General features: G+C 42.7%; 1 protein-coding gene across 1 annotated transcript; it reads left to right on the forward strand.

Annotated features, from left to right (window-relative positions):
- The first annotated feature begins 1,719 nt into the window (after positions 1–1,719).
- LOC109877218 (sodium-dependent neutral amino acid transporter B(0)AT1-like) lies at positions 1,720–20,528 on the forward strand. The gene is made up of 12 exons (XM_031812174.1): positions 1,720–2,108; positions 2,346–2,486; positions 2,573–2,710; positions 2,858–3,039; positions 11,734–11,844; positions 12,036–12,148; positions 13,662–13,790; positions 13,868–14,024; positions 17,979–18,183; positions 18,275–18,434; positions 19,741–19,903; positions 20,073–20,528. Exons 1-12 carry the CDS (start codon positions 1,907–1,909, stop codon positions 20,319–20,321), a joined length of 1,950 nt encoding a protein of 649 aa, XP_031668034.1. The 5' UTR covers positions 1,720–1,906; the 3' UTR covers positions 20,322–20,528.
- The last annotated feature ends 2,007 nt before the right edge of the window (positions 20,529–22,535 follow it).

A 22,535-nucleotide genomic window follows, 5' to 3' on the forward strand; every position in this document is an offset into this window, starting at 1 on the left:
CACTCCAACTCAGTGTAGATGAAGGCGAGTTGACAGGTTAAAGAAGGATTTTTCAGCCTTGAGACATGGATTGTGTGTGAGCCATTCAGAGGGTGAATGGACAAGACAAAATATTTACATGCCTTTGAACAGGTTATGGTAGTAGGTGTCAGGCACACCGGTTTGTATCAAGAACTGCAACGCTGCTGGGTTTTTCACACTCAACAGTTTTCCCTGTGTATCAAGAATAGTTCACCACACAAAGGACTTCCAGCCAACTTGACACAACTGTGGGAAGCATTTAAATGAACATGGGCCAGCATCCCTGTGGAATGCTTTCAACACCTTGTAGGATTCCATGCCCCAGCGAATTGAGGCTGTTCTGAGGGCATACTTTCATTCCGCAGTACTAGAGGGCAGAGTTAGCTATTCAACTGAAGTCATAAATTAGTCCTCTTAAAATGTAGTTCTCATTATTTCTTGCTGTGTTTTTTTATGAATCTCCACTGTTTCTGCTACTCTGTATTAGCTTGCTCTTACGAGGATTTAGGTTCAGGTTGTTACGAGGGTTTAGGATCAGGTTGTTATGAGGGTTTAGGATCAGGTTGTTACGAGGGTTTAGGTTCAGGTTGTTACGAGGATTTAGGATCAGGTTGTTACGAGGATTTAGGTTCAGGTTGTTACGAGGATTTAGGATCAGGTTGTTACGAGGATTTAGGATCAGGTTGTTACGAGGGTTTAGGTTCAGGTTGTTACGAGGGTTTAGGATCAGGTTGTTACGAGGGTTTAGGATCAGGTTGTTACGAGGATTTAGGTTCAGGTTGTTACGAGGGTTTAGGTTCAGGTTGTTACGAGGGTTTAGGATCAGGTTGTTACGAGGGTTTAGGTTCAGGTTGTTACGAGGGTTTAGATTCAGGTTGTTACGAGGGTTTAGGATCAGGTTGTTACGAGGGTTTAGGATCAGGTTGTTACGAGGGTTTAGGTTCAGGTTGTTACGAGGGTTTAGGTTCAGGTTGTTACGAGGGTTTAGGATCAGGTTGTTGTTTCTAAAAGGGTAGCATGCCCATCCTCCAACTAAATATTTCCTAATACATTTCAACTTATTTGATGGAGTTGATTGCATGATTGATTCTAATATGATGCCATTTCAATATGAATGGATACTGCTGTCAGGCCTGAGAGTCAATAGATGAAGGTGACTGGTCTGACAATGGATGTGCTGTACAGAGTCCACATGGGTGAGTTGGGACGCTGCCCTCTTGAGATAAGTGTGTAGATGGTATATTTAAACAATAAGGCCCGAGGGGGTGTGGTATTTGGCCAATATTCCCAGGCTAAGGGTTGTTCTTAGGCACCATGCAATGCAGTAAAAAGCAATGTTCAGATATACCACGGCTTTGAGCCAATCAGCATTCAGGGCTCGAATCACCCAGTTTATAATAATTCTTATGCGATGATCAAATCAAAACTTTGTGGATACAGAGAATCCACATGAATAACTCAGATAAAACAGCTAAAGTACTCGGTACAGTAACCAACAATAACATAATGATCCTCACCATCACAACCACCATCTAATTGGAGTTAGTTTTACTCTATAGAGAAGAACCCGACAGTATATTGGATACAAATAACAATGTTGAATGTTGAACCTTCATTGGAATTTATATCACTCATAAATGAGTCATAGAGATCGTTATCAGAAGCTAATGACTATAGATTACCATGATGTACTAGCAAGAGGCATACGGAATGGGGTTGTAGGCGTGTGCGCCTCACATCCATCCAAGACATTGATTATAATCGGGAACAGTTTGCCCTTATTAATAGCCTCCTTTGAACAGTGGATTACACATTCATTGGACTCCATAGAAAGTAGTCATATTGTCCATTTGCATTGAGCCTGTCCATCTGTGTGGAAGGAACCATGAGGTGTTTACAGGTGTCCAACCAAGACCTGGAAGAAAGGATCCCTTCCTATGAGGAACTGGAAAAGCTGGAGAATGAGGAGGCTGGGGACAGACCCAAATGGGACAACAAGGCCCAGTACATGTTGACTATCGTAGGTTTCTGTGTGGGACTGGGGAACGTCTGGCGCTTTCCGTACCTTTGCCAGAGCCATGGGGGAGGTAGGTGTTGTTGAATGTGTTGTTGAGGAGTAGGGTTGCAGAATACCGGTAACTTTCCTCAAATTCATGGGTTTTCCAGAAATCCGGTTTGAAGATTCCCTTAATACAGAGGGGAATAAGCAGGAAATATGGACATTTTGGGAAAGTTACTGTAATTTTGCAACTCTGCGTTTCTTTATGTACATACAACAGCAACAGATTACCTCTCCTCCACCCTGCTTCTTGTTCTGTTCTCAGGTGCATTCATGATTCCTTTCCTGATCCTACTGGTTCTAGAAGGTGTTCCCCTGCTCCATCTGGAGTTTGCTATTGGTCAACGTCTAAGGAAAGGCAGTGTAGGTGTCTGGTCTGCCATCCATCCATACTTAACTGGCATTGGTAAGCAAAACACTCCATAGGAATTTAGACATGGGTAAAAATGGACCAAATCTCATTGGGCCACGGTGTTGTGTTGTGTTCCATAGGCATTGGATCCATGTGTGTGTCCTTTCTGGTCAGCCTGTACTACAACACCATCATGGCCTGGGTGATGTGGTACTTCTTTAACTCCTTCCAAGAGACGCTGCCTTGGAGCCAATGTCCAGTCAATGCCAACATGACAGGTAAGGCATCCATAGATAGCTAAGTTATCATGATGGAAAATGATTAACTTTATACACACCCCGTATTTCTTTACCTGTAACTCTGTCTTCAATTGCTTCATTCTATTGTATTTTGCCACGTGAATGAATGAAATGAACTTTCCCCAGGCCTGGTGTCAGAGTGTGAAAGAAGCTCTCCAGTGGATTACTATTGGTACAGAGAGACCCTGAACACCACCCCAGACATAGATAACACAGGTGGGCTACAGTGGTGGATGGTCCTATGCCATGTGTCTGCCTGGGCGTTGCTGTTTATCTGCATAAGTCGAGGCATTGAGACTACTGGGAAGGTACGGCATAACCTCTGCACAGAAAATCACTTTCTAATACTAAAGCAGCAGCAGCTGTCAATGTCAAAATGATCAAGGTTATGTTTACAGGCATTTGATTATTGAAGCGCTGAATCAAGGTTTCCTTTTTATGACATTATAGCCATATACAAAACAATACAGAATGATTTGTTTTACTATACTGAACAAAAATATAAATGCAGCATGCAACATTTTCAACAATTTTACTGAATTATAGTTCATATAAGGAAATTAATTAATTGAAATAAATTCATTAGGCCCTAATCTATGGATTTCACATGACTGGGCAGGGGCTCAGCCATGGCCCACCCACTTGGGAGCCAGGCACAGGCCCAGCCAATTACACGTATGTTAAGCCGATTGGGCATACTGCCATATTCTCTAAAATGACACAAAGGCTTATGGTAGAGAAATTATCATTAAACTCTCTGGCAACTGCTTTGGTGGACATTCCTACATTCAGCATGCCAATTGCACGCTCCCTCAACACTTGAGACATCTGTGGCATTGTGTTGTGTGACAAAACTGCACATTTTAGAGTGGCCTTTTATTGTCCCCAGCACAAGGTGCACCTGTGTAATGTTCATGCTGTTTAATTAGCTTCTTGATATGCCACACCTGTCAGGTGGATGGATTATCTTGGCAAAGGAGAAATGCTCACTAACAGGGATGTAAACAAAATGTGTGCATAAAATTGGACAGAAATAAGCTTTTTGTGCATATGGAAGATTTCTGTGATCTTTTATTTCAGCTCATGAAACATGGGACCAACTCTTTACATGCTGAGTTTATATTTTTGTTCAGTTTATATATTGATGCAATAAAGCATGTTACCATAGCACTCAAATGACCCAGCTGTTTTTAATAACAGCTTTGTTGACCTTTGTTGACCTTTCTGACCTTTCTGACACCACTTTGACAGTGTAAACAGTTGTATTTTATATATTTGTATTATATATGGTATTATATATTGTATATACAGTGTATGTCACTATAGTGCAATCCTGGATATAAAATTGTTGTAGTTTGTAGTTTATTTGAAAATATCAACTTTTCAAACACTCGAGGTAGACAAATCTAGTTTATATAGAGTTTCAGCAAAAAGACAAACACATTTAGTATTTTGAATACCTCTCAGAAACCAAATAATATTTGAAGGTATTTGAATATATGTCTGTCCAATATTTGATGAAAAATCCCCAAATTATAACAGTTAGTTGAATTAGTCAACATATTTTATTATAAGCAAGTGGTTTGTAGGACTCTTAGATATGAGTCTTAATTTAGCCTATAACCTAGAATGAAATACACAAGGGACAAGAAATCACCTCAACATTAGACTAGACCATATTTGAAGCTTTAAACTAACAAATATATTTTCATAATGAGTGAGACATAAGGTAATACAGTAACATATGACATTAAGTTTTTATACTTGTGTAGTAACTTTGTCATTATTACAACAAGAACGTTGTTGTTACATTTGAGTTGATTTATAATTGAATAATAATGGAGTTATGACATAAGTGGAATAAGGAACAGTCACTATTCCTCTTGTGTACAGTAGTTACAAAAACACTCAGGTCATTGCTATGCGATTAAAATGCAATTGACAAAGTATTGTGTAACAATAAGCTAATAAAATGTTGTTCCAAAAGTAATGAAAGTTTATTACACAGGTACAAGAACAGTTTCATTTCATGTTAAGTGTTACTGAGAACGCTAACAGTAACAAAACACGTCCATTAAGTGTCGAAAGGAAACTAAATGTCCCAACTACAGACAAGGTAGGTGGGAAATCATGTTAGTTTGTATTCTGAGTAAACAATCCCTTTAAAGATGGTATCGTGTGTGTTTGAAAACAAGAACACTTGCCCTCAGATGGACAAAGAGGTTCGAAGTTGTTTTTGCTAAGCGCTCAACTTGCTGTTAGCAATGTTGCAAATGGCTGTGAATTACAGGTATCATTAAATGAATTGCAGCTTTCGACCTTTTCAGTGGCATGTTGAAAGAATCATTCAGTGGTTGAGCGGCACCACGTATTTATTCTTATCTGTACAAAATATCATTGGTTAATTGGTTTGACATGATTTTGTGCACCTGGGGCAATGGACATACAGGAGAATGTACATTTACCAAATGTTTAGATAGAAATGTATCGTGTAGATCAAATATATGACTGTCAGATAAATTGGAATAGTATGGGTCATTGTGTGTTGTCTATTCATTCTATTTCTGCCAAGAGTGTGCAAAGCTGTCATCAAGGCAACGTGTGGCTATTTGAAGAATCTCAAATATAAAATATATTTGAATTTGTTTAACAATTTTTTGGTTACTACATGATTCCATATGTGTTATTTCATAATTTTTGTTAATGTCTTCACTATTATTCTACAATGTAGAAAATAGTCAAAATAAAGAAAACCCCTTGAATGAGTAGTGTTCTTAAACTTTTGACCGATAGTGTACGTAAGTCACTATTTTGAGTCCATTTTATATATTTGCTATAATAGCACACAAAACAGTAACTGTCCAACTTCCTAAAAGCATTCCTCTCTCCTCCCATTAGGCTGTGTATATCACCTCAACATTACCCTGTGGTTCCTCCCATTAGGCTGTGTATATCACCTCAACATTACCCTGTGGTCTCCTCCCATAGGCTGTGTATATCACCTCAACATTACCCTGTGGTCTCCTCCCATTAGGCTGTGTATATCACCTCAACATTACCCTGTGTCTCCTCCCATTAGGCTGTGTATATCACCTCAACATTACCCTGTGGTCTCCTCCCATTAGGCTGTGTATATCACCTCAACATTACCCTGTGGTTCTCCTCCCATTAGGCAGTGTATATCACCTCAACATTACCCTGTGGTCTCCTGCCCATTAGGCAGTGTAATATCCCCTCAACATTACCCTGTGGTCTCCTCCCATTAGGCTGTGTATATCACCTCAACATTACCCTGTGGTCCCTCCCTTAGGCTGTGTATATCACCTCAACATTACCCTGTGGTCTCCTCCCATTAGGCGTGTAGATCACCTCAACATTACCCTGTGGTATCCTCCCATAGGACTGTGTATATCACCTCACATTACCCTGTGGTCTCCTCCCATTAGGCTGTGTATATCACCTCAACAATTACCCTGTGGTCTCCTCCCATTAGGCTGTGTATATCACACCTCAACATTACCCTGTGGTCTCCTCCCATTAGGCTGTGTAGATCACCTCAACATTGACCCTGTGGATCCCTCCCATTAGGCAGTGTATATCCCCTCAACATTAACCTGTGGTCTCCTCCCATTAGGCTGTGTATATCACCTCACATTACCCTGTGGTCTCCTCCCATTAGGCTGTGTATATCACCTCAACATTACCCTGTGGTCTCCTCCCATTAGGCTGTGTATATCACCTCAACATTACCCTGTGGTCTCCTCCCATTAGGCTGTGTATATCACCTCAACATTACCCTGTGGTCTCCTCCCATTAGGCTGTGTATATCACCTCAACATTACCCTGTGGTCTCCTCCCATTAGGCTGTGTATATCACCTCAACATTACCCTGTGGTCTCCTCCCATTAGGCTGTGTATATCACCTCAACATTACCCTGTGGTCTCCTCCCATTAGGTTGTGTATATCACCTCAACATTACCCTGTGGTCTCCTCCCATTAGGCTGTGTATATCACCTCAACATTACCCTGTGGTCTCCTCCCATTAGGCTGTGTATATCACCTCAACATTACCCTGTGGTCTCCTCCCATTAGGCTGTGTATATCACCTCAACATTACCCTGTGGTCTCCTCCCATTAGGCTGTGTATATCACCTCAACATTACCCCTATTGGTCTCCTCCCATTAGGTGGTATATCACCTCAACATTACCCACTGTGGTCTCCTCCCATTAGGCCTGTGTATATCACTCAACAATTACCCTGTGGTCTCCTAACATAGGGATATCACCTACATTACCCTGTGGTCTCCTCCCATTAGGCCTGTGTGTATATCACCACCTCACATTACCCTGTGGTCTCCTCCCTTAGGCTGTGCTATATCACCATCAACATTACCCTTGGTCTCCTCCCATTAGGCTGTGTATATCACCTCAACATTACCCTGTGGTCTCCTCCCATTAGGCATTGGGATATCACCTCAACATTACTACCTGTGGTATCCTCCACATTACCCTTGGTCTACTCCCATAGGTGTGATATCCCCTCAACATACCCTTGTGGTCTCCTCCATTAGGCTGTGGATCATCACCCTCAACATTACCTCTGGTGGTCCTCCTCCCATTAGGCTGTGTATATCACCCTCCCTAACATTCACCCTGTGGTCCTCCTCCCATTAGGCTGTGTATATCACCTCACAACCATTACCCTTAACACTGTGGTCTCCTCCCCATTAGGCTGTGTATATCACCTCAACAGTACCCTGTGGTCTCCTCCCATTAGGCTGTGTATATCACCTCAACATACCCTGTGTCTCCTCCCATTAGGCTGTGTATATCACCTCAACATTACCCTGTGGTCTCCTCCCATTAGGGCTGTGTATATCACCTCAACATTACCCTGTGGTCTCCTCCCATTAGGCTGTGTATATATCACCCTCAACATTACCCTGTGGTCTCCTCCCATTAGGCTGTGTATATCACCTCAACATTACCCTGTGTCTCCTCCCATTAGGCGGTGTATATCACCTCAACATTACCCTGTGGTATCCTCCCATTAGGCTGTGTATATCACCCTCAACATTACCCTGTGGTCTCCTCCCATTAGGCTGTGTATATCACCTCAACATTACCCTGTGGTCTCCTCCCATTAGGCTGTGTATATCACCTCAACATTACCCTGTGGTCTCCTCCCATTAGGCTGTGTATATCACCATAAACATTACCCGGTGGTCTCCTCCCATTAGGCTTGTTATATCACCTCAACATTACCCTGTGGTCTCCTCCCATTAGGCTGTGTAGATCACCTCACATTACCCTGTGGTCTCCTCCCATTAGGCTGTGTATATCACTCTCAACATTACCTGTGGTCTCCTCCATTAGGCTGTGTATATCACCCTCAACAATTACCCTGTGGTATCCTCCCTTAGGCTGTGTATATCACCTCAACATTACCCTGTGGTCTCCTCCCATTAGGCTGTGTATATCACCCTCAACATTACCCCTGTGGTCTCCTTCCCATTAGGCTGTGTATATCACCATCAACATTACCCTGTGGTCTCCTCCCAGTAGGCTGTAGATCACTCAATTACATCCCCTATACACCTTACCAACTGTGGTCTCCTCCCATTAGGCTGTGTATATCACCTCAACATTACCCTGTGGTATCCTCCCATTAGGCTGTGTATATCACCTCAACATTACCCTGTGGTCTCCTCCATTAGGCTGTGTATATCACCTCAACATTACCCTGTGGTCTCCTCCCTTAGGCTGTGTATATCACCTCAACATTACCCTGTGGTCTCCTCCCATTAGGCTGTGTATATCACCTCAACATTACCCTGTGGTCTCCTCCCATTAGGCTGTGTATATCACCTCAACATTACCCTGTGGGTCTCCTCCCTTAGGCTGTGTATATCACCTCAACATTACCCTGTGGTCTCCTCCCATTAGGCTGTGTATATCACCTCAACATTACCCTGTGGTCTCCTCCCATTAGGCTGTGTATATCACCTCAACATTACCCTGTGGTCTCCCTCCCATTAGGCTGTGTATATCACCTCAACATTACCCTGTGGTCTCCTCCATTAGGCTGTGTATATCCCCTCAACATTACCCTGTGTCTCCTCCCATTAGGCTGTGTATATCACCTCAACATTACCCTGTGGTCTCCTCCCATTAGGCTGTGTATATCACCTCAACATTACCCTGTGGTCTCCTCCCATTAGGCTGTGTATATCACCTCAACATTACCCTGTGGTCTCCTCCCATTAGGCTGTGTATATCACCTCAACATACCCTGTGGTCTCCTCCCATTAGGCTGTGTATATCACCTCAACATTACCCTGTGGTCTCCTCCCATTAGGCTGTGTATATCACCTCAACATTACCCTGTGGTCTCCTCCCATTAGGCTGTGTATATCACCTCAACATTACCCTGGTCTCCTCCATTAGGCTGTGTATTCACTCAACTCCCCATTAGGCTGTGTATATCACCTCAACATTACCCGTGGTCTCCTCCCATTAGGCTGTGTATATCACCTCAACATGACCCTGTGGCTCCTCCCATTAGGCTGGTGTATATCACCTCAACATTACCCTGTGGTCTCCTCCCATTAGGCTGTGTATATCACCTCACATTACCCTGTGGTCTCTCCCATTAGGCTGTGTATATCACCTCAACATTACCCTGTGGTCTCCTCCCATTAGGCTGTGTATATCACCTCAACATTACCCTGTGGTCTCCTCCATTAGGCTGTGTATATCACCTCAACATTACCCTGTGGTATCCTCCCATTAGGCTGTGTATATCACCTCAACATTACTCGGTGGTCTCCTCCCATTAGGCTGTGTATATCACCTCAACATTACCCTGTGGTCTCCTCCCATTAGGCTGTGTATATCACCTCAACATTACCCTGTGGTCTCCTCCCATTAGGCTGTGTATATCACCTCAACATTACCCTGTGGTCTCCTCCCATTAGGCTGTGTATATCACCTCAACATTACCCTGTGGTCTCCTCCCATTAGGCTGTGTATATCACCTCAACATTACTCTGTGGTCTCCTCCCATTAGGCTGTGTATATCACCTCAACATTACCCTGTGGTATCCTCCCATTAGGCTGTGTATATCACCTCAACATTACCCTGTGGTCTCCTCCCATTAGGCTGTGTATATCACCTCAACATTACCCTGTGGTCTCCTCCCATTAGGCTGTGTATATCACCTCAACATTACCCTGTGGTCTCCTCCCATTAGGCTGTGTATATCACCTCAACATTACCCTGTGGTCTCCTCCCATTAGGCTGTGTATATCACCTCAACATTACCCTGTGGTCTCCTCCCATTAGGCTGTGTATATCACCTCAACATTACCCTGTGGTCTCCTCCCATTAGGCTGTGTATATCACCTCAACATTACCCTGTGGTCTCCTCCCATTAGGCTGTGTATATCACCTCAACATTACCCTGTGGTCTCCTCCCATTAGGCTGTGTATATCACCTCAACATTACCCTGTGGTCTCCTCCCATTAGGCTGTGTATATCACCTCAACATTACCCTGTGGTCTCCTCCCATTAGGCTGTGTATATCACCTCAACATTACCCTGTGGTCTCCTCCCATTAGGCTGTGTATATCACCTCAACATTACCCTGTGGTCTCCTCCCATTAGGCTGTGTATATCACCTCAACATTACCCTGTGGTCTCCTCCCATTAGGCTGTGTATATCACCTCAACATTACCCTGTGGTCTCCTCCCATTAGGCTGTGTATATCACCTCAACATTACCCTGTGGTCTCCTCCCATTAGGCTGTGTATATCACCTCAACATTACCCTGTGGTCTCCTCCCATTAGGCTGTGTATATCACCTCAACATTACCCTGTGGTCTCCTCCCATTAGGTTGTGTATATCACCTCAACATTACCCTGTGGTATCCTCCCATTAGGCTGTGTATATCACCTCAACATTGCCCTGTGATCTCCTCCCATTAGGCTGTGTATATCACCTCAACATGACCCTGTGGTCTCCTCCCATTAGGCTGTGTATATCACCTCAACATTACCCTGTGGTCTCCTCCCATTAGGCTGTGTATATCACCTCAACATTTCCCTGTGGTCTCCTCCCATTAGGTTGTATATATCACCTCAACATTACCCTGTGGTCTCCTCCCATTAGGCTGTGTATATCACCTCAACATTACCCTGTGGTCTCCTCCAATTAGGTTGTGTATATACCCTCAACATTACCCTGTGGTCTCCTCCCATTAGGCTGTGTATATCACCTCAACATGACCCTGTGGTCTCCTCCCATTAGGCAGTGTATATCACCACAACATTACCCTGTGGTCTCCTCCCATTAGGCTGTGTATATCACTTCAACATTACCCTGTGGTCTCCTCCCATTAGGCTGTGTATATCACCTCAACATTACCCTGTGGTCTCCTCCCATTAGGCTGTGTATATCACTTCAACATTACCCTGTGGTCTCCTCCCATTAGGCTGTGTATATCACCTCAACATTACCCTGTGGTATCCTCCCATTAGGCAGTGTATATCCCCTCAACATTACCCTGTGGTCTCCTCCCATTAGGCTGTGTATATCACCTCAACATTACCCTGTGGTCTCCTCCCATTAGGCTGTGTATATCACCTCAACATTACCCTGTGGTCTCCTCCATTAGGTTGTGTATATCACCTCAACATTACCCTGTGGTCTCCTCCCATTAGGCTGTGTATATCACCTCAACATTACCCTGTGGTCTCCTCCCATTAGGCTGTGTATATCACCTCAACATTACCCTGTGGTCTCCTCCCATTAGGCTGTGTATATCACCTCAACATGACCCTGTGGTCTCCTCCCATTAGGCTGTGTATATCACCTCAACATGACCCTGTGGTCTCCTCCCATTAGGCTGTGTATATCCCCTCAACATTACCCTGTGGTCTCCTCCCATTAGGCTGTGTATATCCCCTCAACATTACCCTGTGGTCTCCTCCCATTAGGCTGTGTATATCACCTCAACATTACCTTATGCGGTGCTGACCATCTTTCTGATCAGAGGCTTGACCTTGAAAGGCTCTTTGAATGGAGTGAAGTTCCTCTTCACCCCAGATGTGAGTAGTTTACATTACTATCATCGAACAACAGTATTTATTCAAAGTATATGATATTCCAAGTTCAGCCACAGATCCAGATCCACAAAGAGTGCATCTAAGGCCTTTTAGCTAGCGTTAATATATGAGGTAGTGTGATAGAATCAAAACGACACGCCTAACAACTTTTCTATGGGTGTGTGTTTCTCCAGATGAATGAACTAATGAACCCAACGACTTGGCTTGATGCGGGTGCCCAGGTTTTCTATTCATTCTCTTTGGCCTTTGGAGGTCTGCTGTCTTTCTCCAGCTACAACTCAGTGCAGTAAGTCCATACTGCTTGCTAATAACTACTAAATGACTTGTTGTTCACAACCCAGTTGAGACATTAAATCACTTCAAAACGTGTCATATCTTGTACATAACCACTGCAAACTTAGGACCCAGTCCTACCTACCTCAAAGTGTACAAGCTTAACTTTCATCGTAAAATATTTTTAGCCAAGATTTATGCAAAAGTTAAAGTGATGGTGCAATATATGTAGTTTAGATTCAGCCCTTATGGCTGGTTTCTGATGGGGTACGACAGTTGAACTAGATTCAACCATTATGGCTGGATACTAATGGGGTACGACAGTTGAACTAGATTCAACCACTATGGTTGGATTCTGATGGGGTACGACAGTTGATTCAAAACTTATGGCTGGTTTCTGATGGGGTACGACAGTTTAACTAGATTCAGCCCTTATGGCTGGTTTCTGATGGGTACGACAGTTGAGCTAGATTCAAACCTTATGGCTGGTTTCTGATGGGATATGACAGTTGAACTAGATTCAAACCTCATTGCTGGATTCTGATGGGTATTTATACATTTTATTCTTCAAGTATAAAAAATGGATTTACCAATTCCAGATTGCTCCTTTAATGTGTTCTATCTTTCCAGTAATAACGGTGAACAGCCATTCCAGATTGCTCCTTTAATGTGGTCTATTTCTCCAGTAATAACTGTGAACAGCCATTCCAGATTGCTCCTTTAATGTGTTCTATCTTTCCAGTAATAACGGTGAACAGCCATTCCAGATTGCTCCTTTAATGTGGTCTATTTCTCCAGTAATAACTGTGAACAGCCATTCCAGATTGCTCCTTTAATGTGGTCTATTTCTCCAGTAATAACTGTGAACAGCCATTCCAGATTGCTCCTTTAATGTGGTCTATTTGTCCAGTAATAACTGTGAACAGCCATTCCAGATTGCTCCTTTAATGTGGTCTATTTCTCCAGTAATAACTGTGAACAGCCATTCCAGATTGCTCCTTTAATGTGGTCTATTTCTCCAGTAATAACTGTGAACAGCCATTCCAGATTGCTCCTTTAATGTGGTCTATTTCTCCAGTAATAACTGTGAACAGCCATTCCAGATTGCTCCTTTAATGTGGTCTATTTCTCCAGTAATAACTGTGAACAGCCATTCCAGATTGCTCCTTTAATGTGGTCTATTTCTCCAGTAATAACTGTGAACAGCCATTCCAGATTTCTCCTTTAATGTGGTCTATTTCTCCAGTAATAACTGTGAACAGCCATTCCAGATTGCTCCTTTAATGTGGTCTATTTCTCCAGTAATAACTGTGAACAGCCATTCCAGATTGCTCCTTTAATGTGGTCTATTTCTCCAGTAATAACTGTGAACAGCCATTCCAGATTGCTCCTTTAATGTGGTCTATTTCTCCAGTAATAACTGTGAACAGCCATTCCAGATTGCTCCTTTAATGTGGTCTATTTCTCCAGTAATAACTGTGAACAGCCATTCCAGATTGCTCCTTTAATGTGTTCTATCTTTCCAGTAATAACTGTGAACAGGATGCAGTCATCATCTCTATCGTGAACGGAGCCACTGCTGTCTACGCTGCAACAGTCATTTACACCATCATTGGCTTCCGAGCCACAGAGAAGTTTGATGACTGTATTTCTGGGTATGTACCTATACTAGAATTAAACTAGAGTTGTTGCATGAAGATATGAACTACCCTCTAAATAAATGTTTTTGCAGAAATATCCTGACACTGCTGAATACATTTGATCTCCCAGAGGGAAACGTCACTGAGAACAACTATGATCAGGTTCTTCATAGTCTCAATGGAACAAATCCAGAGGTCATTCAGGGGCTCAACTTGAAAACCTGTGATTTGAATTCTTTCCTTAGTGAGGTGATTCATTCATTTTTATGAAATGGTACTTGAATGTAAAATGTTACCAATACAGTTGAAGTCGGAAGTTTATCTACACTTAGATTGGAATCATTAAGATTCGTTTTCAACCACTCCACAAATTTCATGTTAACAAACTAGTTTTGGCAAGTCGGTGAGGACATCTACTTTATGCATGACACAAGTAATTTTTACAACAATTGTTTACAGACAGATTATTTCACTTATAATTCACTGTATCACAATTCCAGTGGGTCAGAAGTTTACATACACTAAGTTGACTGTGCCTTTAAACAACTTGGAAAATTCCAGAAAATTATGTCATGGCTTTAGAAGCTTCTGATAGGCTAATTGACATAATTTGAGTCAATTGGAGGTCTACCTGTGGATGTATTTCAAGGCCTACCTGCAAACTCAGTACTTCTTCGCTTGACATCATGATTAAATCAAAAGAAATCAGCCAAGACCTCAGAATTTTTTTTTTAGACTTTCACAAGTCTGGCTCATCCTTGGGAGAAATTTCCAAACGCTCCACGTTCATCTGTACAAACAATAGAACGTAAGTATAAACACCATGGGACCACGCAGCCGTCATACCGCTCAGGAAGGAGACACATTCTGTCTCCTAGAGATGAACGTATTTTGGTGCGAAAAGAGCAAATCAATCCCAGAACAACAGCAAAAAACCTTGTGAAGATACTGGAGGAAACCGGTACAAAGTATCTATATCCACAGTAAAACAAGTCCTATATCAAATCAAATCAAATCAAATGTATTTATATAGCCCTTCGTACATCAGCTGATATCTCAAAGTGCTGTACAGAAACCCAGCCTAAAACCCCAAACAGCAAGCAATGCAGGTGTAGAAGCACGGTGGCTAGGAAAAACTCCCTAGAAAGGCCAATACCTAGGAAGAAACCTAGAGAGGAACCAGGCTATGTGGGGTGGCCAGTCCTCTTCTGGCTGTGCCGGGTGGAGATTATAACAGAACATGGCCAAGATGTTCAAATGTTCATAAATGACCAGCATGGTCGAATAATAATAATGCAGAACAGTTGAAACTGGAGCAGCAGCACAGTCAGGTGGAAGTTGAAACTGGAGCAACAGCATGGCCAGGTGGACTGGGGACAGCAAGGAGTCATCATGTCAGGTAGTCCTGGGGCATGGTCCTAGGGCTCAGGTCAGTTGAAACTGGAACAGCAGCATGGCCAGGTGGACTGGGGACAGCAAGGAGTCATCATGCCAGATAGTCCTGAAGCATGGTCCTAGGGCTCAGGTCCTCAGAGAGAGAGAAAGAAAGAGAGAAGGAGAGAATTAGAGAACGCACACTTAGATTCACACAGGACACCGAATAGGACAGGAGAAGTACTCCAGATATAACAAACTGACCCCAGCCCCCCGACACATAAACTACTGCAGCATAAATACTGGAGGCTGAGACAGGAGGGGTCAGGAGACACTGTGGCCCCATCCGAGGACACCCCCGGACAGGGCCAAACAGGAAGGATATAACCCCACCCACTTTGCCAAAGCACAGCCCCCACACCACTATCAACATAACCTGAAAGGCCACTCAGCAAGGAAGAAGCCACTGCTCCAAAACCGCCATAAAAAACGGACTACGGTTTGTAACTACACATGGGGACAACAATCGTACTTTTTGGAGAAATGTCCTCTGGTCTGATGAAACAAAAATAGAACTGTTTGGCCATAATGACCATCGTTATCTTTGGAAGAAAAAGGGGGAGACTTGCAAGCCAAAGAACATCATCCAACCGTGAAGCAGACAGGGTGGCAGCATCATGTTGTGGAGGTGCTTTGCTGCAGGAGGGACTGGTACATTTCACAAAATAGATGGCATCATGAGGATGGGGAAATTATATGGATATGTTGAAGCAACATCTCAAGACATCAGTCAGGAAGTTAAAGCTTGGTCACAAATGGGTCTTCCAAATGGACAATGACCCCAAGCATACTCCCAAAATTGTGGCAAAATGACTTAAGGACAACAAAGTCAAGGTATTGGAGTGGCCATCACAAAGCCCTGACCTCAATCCTATAGAAAATTTGTGGGCAGAACTGAAAAAGCGTGTGCGAGCAAGGAGGCCGACAAACCTGACTCAGTTACACCAGCTTTGTCAGGAGGAATGGGCCAAAATTCACCCAACTTATTGTGGGAAGCTTATGGAAGGCTACCCGAAACGTTTGACCCAAGTTAAACAATTTAAAGGCAATGCTACCAAATACTAACCCAGCCTAAAACCCCAAACAGCAAGCAATGCAGGTGTAGAAGCACGGTGGCTAGGAAAAACTCCCTACAAAGGCCAATACCTAGGAAGAAACCTAGAGAGGAACCAGGCTATGTGGGGTGGCCAGTCCTCTTCTGGCTGTGCCGGGTGGAGATTATAACAGAACATGGCCAAGATGTTCAAATGTTCATAAATGACCAGCATGGTCGAATAATAATAATGCAGAACAGTTGAAACTGGAGCAGCAGCACAGTCAGGTGGAAGTTGAAACTGGAGCAACAGCATGGCCAGGTGGACTGGGGACAGCAAGGAGTCATCATGTCAGGTAGTCCTGGGGCATGGTCCTAGGGCTCAGGTCAGTTGAAACTGGAACAGCAGCATGGCCAGGTGGACTGGGGACAGCAAGGAGTCATCATGCCAGATAGTCCTGAAGCATGGTCCTAGGGCTCAGGTCCTCCGAGAGAGAGAAAGAAAGAGAGAAGGAGAGAATTAGAGAACGCACACTTAGATTCACACAGGACACCGAATAGGACAGGAGAAGTACTCCAGATATAACAAACTGACCCCAGCCCCCCGACACATAAACTACTGCAGCATAAATACTGGAGGCTGAGACAGGAGGGGTCAGGAGACACTGTGGCCCCATCCGAGGACACCCCCGGACAGGGCCAAACAGGAAGGATATAACCCCACCCACTTTGCCAGAGCACAGCCCCCACACCACTATCAACATAACCTGAAAGGCCACTCAGCAAGGAAGAAGCCACTGCTCCAAAACCGCCATAAAAAACGGACTACGGTTTGTAACTACACATGGGGACAACAATCGTACTTTTTGGAGAAATGTCCTCTGGTCTGATGAAACAAAAATAGAACTGTTTGGCCATAATGACCATCGTTATCTTTGGAAGAAAAAGGGGGAGACTTGCAAGCCAAAGAACATCATCCAACCGTGAAGCAGACAGGGTGGCAGCATCATGTTGTGGAGGTGCTTTGCTGCAGGAGGGACTGGTACATTTCACAAAATAGATGGCATCATGAGGATGGGGAAATTATATGGATATGTTGAAGCAACATCTCAAGACATCAGTCAGGAAGTTAAAGCTTGGTCACAAATGGGTCTTCCAAATGGACAATGACCCCAAGCATACTCCCAAAATTGTGGCAAAATGACTTAAGGACAACAAAGTCAAGGTATTGGAGTGGCCATCACAAAGCCCTGACCTCAATCCTATAGAAAATTTGTGGGCAGAACTGAAAAAGCGTGTGCGAGCAAGGAGGCCGACAAACCTGACTCAGTTACACCAGCTTTGTCAGGAGGAATGGGCCAAAATTCACCCAACTTATTGTGGGAAGCTTATGGAAGGCTACCCGAAACGTTTGACCCAAGTTAAACAATTTAAAGGCAATGCTACCAAATACTAATTGAGTGTATGTAAACTTCTGACCCACTGTGAATGTGATGAAAGAAATAAAAACTGAAATAAATCATTCTCTCTACTATTATTCTGACATTTCACATTCTTAAAATGAAGTGGTAATCCTAACTGACCTAAAACAGGGAATTTTTACTAGGATTAAATGTCAGGAATTGTGAAAAAAATATTTTAAATGTATTTGGCTAAGGTGTATGTAAACTTCCGACTTCAAATGCATTTGTATAAGATTTGGTGCTAGGCTTCTGATTCATTCTCTCTTGGTACAGGGGGTTGAAGGAACTGGTCTGGCCTTTATCGTGTTCACAGAGGCCATCACTAAGATGCCTGTATCTCCTGTTTGGTCAGTCTTGTTCTTCATCATGCTCTTCTGTCTCGGCCTGTCCTCCATGTTTGGCAATATTGAAGGAGTTCTGGTACCACTTCAGGACCTGGGGGTTTTCCCCAAGAGTTGGCCCAAAGAAGCCATCGCTGGTGAGATGAGACAAAGACATATGTCCCTTACACCATTTTGAAGGATGGAGATCCCTTTGTTAAATATCTTTATCTTCTTCTTCTATTACAGGGACAACATGTGTCCTCTGCTGCCTTGTTGGATTAATATTTGTCCAAGGCTCAGGGAACTACTGGCTGTCCCTCTTTGACAGCTATGGCGGGTCCATTCCTCTGCTGATCATTGCATTCTGTGAGATGGTCGGGGTTGTGTACCTCTATGGTATTGATAGGTGAGTAATAAATTCATTCTGTGAGATGGTTGGGGTTGTGTACCTCTATGGTATTGATAGGTGAGAATCAAATTCATTCTGTGAGATGGTCGGGGTTGTGTACCTCTATGATATTGATAGGTGAGAATCAAATTCATTCTGTGAGATGGTCGGGGTTGTGTACCTCTATGGTATTGATAGGTGAGAATCAAATTCATTCTGTGAGATGGTTGGGGTTGTGTTCATCTATGGTATTGATAGGTGAGAATCAAATTCATTCAAAAATCAAATCAAATCAAATTTATTTGTCACATACACATGGTTAGCAGATGTTAATGCGAGTGTAGCGAAATGCTTGTGCTTCTAGTTCCGACAATGCAGTAATAACGAACAAGTAATCTAACTAACAATTCAAAAAAAAAAACTACTGTCTTATACAGAGTGTAAGGGGATAAAGAATATGTACATAAGGATATATGAATGAGTGATGGTACAGAGCAGCATAGGCAAGATACAGTAGATGATATCGAGTACAGTATATACATATGAGATGAGTATGTAAACCAAGTGGCATAGTTAAAGTGGCTAGTGATACATGTATTACATAAGGATGCAGTCGATGATATAGAGTACAGTATCTACGTATGCATATGAGATGAATAATGTAGGGTAAGTAACATTATATAAGGTAGCATTGTTTAAAGTGGCTAGTGATATATTTACATCATTTCCCGTCAATTCCCATGATTAAAGTGGCTGGAGTAGAGTCAGTGGCATTGACAGTGTGTTGGCAGTAGCCACTCAATGTTAGTGGTGGCTGTTTAACAGTCTGATGGCCTTGAGATAGAAGCTGTTTTTCAGTGGGCTAGTGATGTTCAGTGGGCTAGTGATGTTGGGGTTACGTTACTCTATGGTATTGACAGGTGAGAATCAAATTCATTCAGTGAGATGTTGGGGGTTACGTTACTCTACGGCATTGACAGGTGAGTAATACATTCATTCAGTGAGATGTTGGGGTTACGTTACTCTATGGTATTGACAGGTGAGTAATACATTAATTCAGTGAGATGTTGGTTACGTTACTCTACGGTATTGATAGGTGAGTAATACATTAATTCAGTGAGATGTTGGGGGTTACGTTACTCTACGGTATTGACAGGTGAGTAATACATTCATTCAGTGAGATGTTGGGGGTTACGTTACTCTATGGTATTGACAGGTTACTATTGAAACAAAATTCTGTTGATTAACATGGTCCTTACATTCACCGTAGATTCATTAGAGTCTGGGCACTAATGAATGTTGACTATGTAAATTATTCGAACAGGTTCAACGATGATATTGAGTTCATGATCGGCCACAAGCCCAACCTCTTCTGGCAGATCACATGGAGATTTGTCAGCCCCGCCATCATGTTTGTCATCTTTGTGTTCTACTTTATCACTAAAGTCCAAGAAACACCCATGTACAAAGCCTGGAATCCTGAATCGGTAAAGTTTCACTTTGTTGTCAGTGGCCAAACGAGGAGATTAGCACCTGCTAATAGTAAATCAACTTGCATGCACATGTTCTCTATTGGGTGTTTGAAAGGATCTCACTAGACATTGGCATCAGTAGCCTATAAACACACTTAACAAGGTTATTACTGTTTCTTCACAGGAAAACTTCCCTACACTGGAGGAGAAGGAATATCCAACCTGGATCTTTGTTATAATCTTCATCCTGGCAGGAATCCCAGGTCTTTCTGTACCTCTTACGGCTATTTACAAATGTTTGAGGAACCGCTGCTGCAAGAAGGATAATGAGTTTAAACAAGATGACTTAAACACTATTGCCAAGCAAGTTCACCTGACGGATGAGGCTACCAAGAACAAACCAGACATCCCAGAGACAGCAGATGGAAGATAGTGATCAAATCACTAGCCCATTGTTGTTTTCATGACAGGCCATTTCTTTCCTTCATGCCACTGATAGCTGAAAGGAGTAGATACGTTTGATAGTTTTACAAGGTTGTATGGATGAGGTATGACAGAAAAGCCATTAAAGCTTACATTGATTGACACATTGTTGTAATTTTTGTGCTGAGAAGTCAACATTAAACTAAATTATATCCTTTGTTCTTGTTATGTTCTTGTTCTAGTATAGTCCATTCAGTGTGTAGTTCTGGTCTAGTTCTGGTCTTGCTATAGCATAGTCCTTGGGGATTACCATTCAGTGTGTAGTTCTGGTCTTGTTATAGTATAGTCCTCGGGGATTACCATTCAGTGTGTAGTTCTGGTCTTGCTATAGCATAGTCCTTGGGGATTACCATTCAGTGTGTAGTTCTGGTCTTGTTCTAGTACAGTCCTCGGGGATTACCATTCAGTGTGTAGTTCTGGTCTTGTTATAGTATAGTCCTTGGGGATTACCATTCAGTGTGTAGTTCTTGTCTTGCTATAGTATAGTCCTCGGGGATTACCATTCAGTGTGTAGTTCTGGTCTTGCTATAGTATAGTCCTCGGGGATTACCATTCAGTGTGTAGTTCTGGTCTTGTTATAGCATAGTCCTCTGGGATTACCATTCAGTGTGTAGTTCTGGTCTTGCTATAGTATAGTCCTCTGGGATTACCATTCAGTGTGTAGTTCTTGCTATAGCATAGTCCTCAGGGATTACCATTCAGTGTGTAGTTCTGGTCTTGCTATAGCATAGTCCTCTGGGATTACCATTCAGTGTGTAGTTCTGGTCTTGCTATAGTATAGTCCTCGGGGATTACCATTCAGTGTGTAGTTCTGGTCTTGCTATAGCATAGTCCTTGGGGATTACCATTCAGTGTGTAGTTCTGGTCTTGCTATAGCTGAGTCCTCGGGGATTACCATTCATTGTGTAGTTCTGGTCTTGTTATAGTTTAGTCCTTGGGGATTACCATTCATTGTGTAGTTCTGGTCTTGCTATAGCATAGTCCTTGGGGATTACCATTCAGTGTGTAGTTCTTGCTATAGCATAGTCCTTGGGGATTACCATTCAGTGTGTAGTTCTTGCTATAGCAGAGTCCTTGGGGATTACCATTCAGTGTGTAGTTCTTGCTATAGCATAGTCCTTGGGGATTGCCATTCAGTGTGTAGTTCTGGTCTTGCTATAGCATAGTCCTTGGGGATTACCATTCAGTGTGTAGTTCTTGCTATAGCATAGTCCTTGGGGATTACCATTCAGTGTGTAGTTCTTGCTATAGCAGAGTCCTTGGGGATTACCATTCAGTGTGCAGTTCTGGTCTTGCTATAGCAGAGTCCTTGGGGATTACCATTCAGTGTGTAGTTCTGGTCTTGCTATAGCATAGTCCTTGGGGATTGCCATTCAGTGTGTAGTTCTGGTCTTGCTATAGCATAGTCCTTGGGGATTACCATTCAGTGTGTAGTTCTGGTCTTGCTATAGCATAGTCCTTGGGGATTACCATTCAGTGTGTAGTTCTGGTCTTGCTATAGTATAGTCCTCGGGGATTACCATTCAGTGTGTAGTTCTGGTCTTGCTATAGCAGAGTCCTTGGGGATTACCATTCAGTGTGTAGTTCTTGCTATAGCATAGTCCTTGGGGATTGCCATTCAGTGTGTAGTTCTGGTCTTGCTATAGCATAGTCCTTGGGGACTACCATTTAATGTGTAATGCTGGTCTTGCGACTTTGGGCTAATAAATATTCCAGACAATTTACTGATTATTTACTGGAATAACGAATTGATCAGATTTATTTGATTCATCTTGTTATCTTGTTCAAACGAATCTGAAAGGGGCACCATTAAGGGTTGCTTATAGAGAGACTTTTAGTTATCATTAAACGTTACAGTGTTAATCCTATCAACAATATAATCATTTTTACCATGTTCTCATTCTGAACAGTCGTCGAGTGTCTGGAACCTCAAGAACTCAATAGCTTGTAAAGTAACACAATGGCACAAATAATTCATTTAAGGTTTTATTTACTAGACTAAATCAGTTGTAAAATGAGGTAGTTAAAGATACAATATAAAAGCAGGGTATAAGGAGATACAACACAGTTATTGAGGTGAGAATCTCCACAGGTCGATATGAATGTACTTCCATACTCAAGTCAGGCAGTACAACAGAATATTCACAGGATTTTTGAGAATGAC

Source organism: Oncorhynchus kisutch, unplaced genomic scaffold (assembly GCF_002021735.2).
Source record: "Oncorhynchus kisutch isolate 150728-3 unplaced genomic scaffold, Okis_V2 Okis02a-Okis13b_hom, whole genome shotgun sequence".
NCBI classification, from domain to species: domain Eukaryota; kingdom Metazoa; phylum Chordata; class Actinopteri; order Salmoniformes; family Salmonidae; genus Oncorhynchus; species Oncorhynchus kisutch.

Bases quoted from the DNA above. Each gene is read 5' to 3' on its own strand.
- LOC109877218 (XM_031812174.1), top strand. From the start codon at position 1,907: ATGAGGTGTTTACAGGTGTCCAACCAAGACCTGGAAGAAAGGATCCCT. The intron at 2,487-2,572 runs GTAAGCAAAACA...TGTGTTCCATAG, and splicing joins TCCATACTTAACTGGCATTG to GCATTGGATCCATGTGTGTG. The intron at 2,711-2,857 runs GTAAGGCATCCA...AACTTTCCCCAG, and splicing joins AGTCAATGCCAACATGACAG to GCCTGGTGTCAGAGTGTGAA.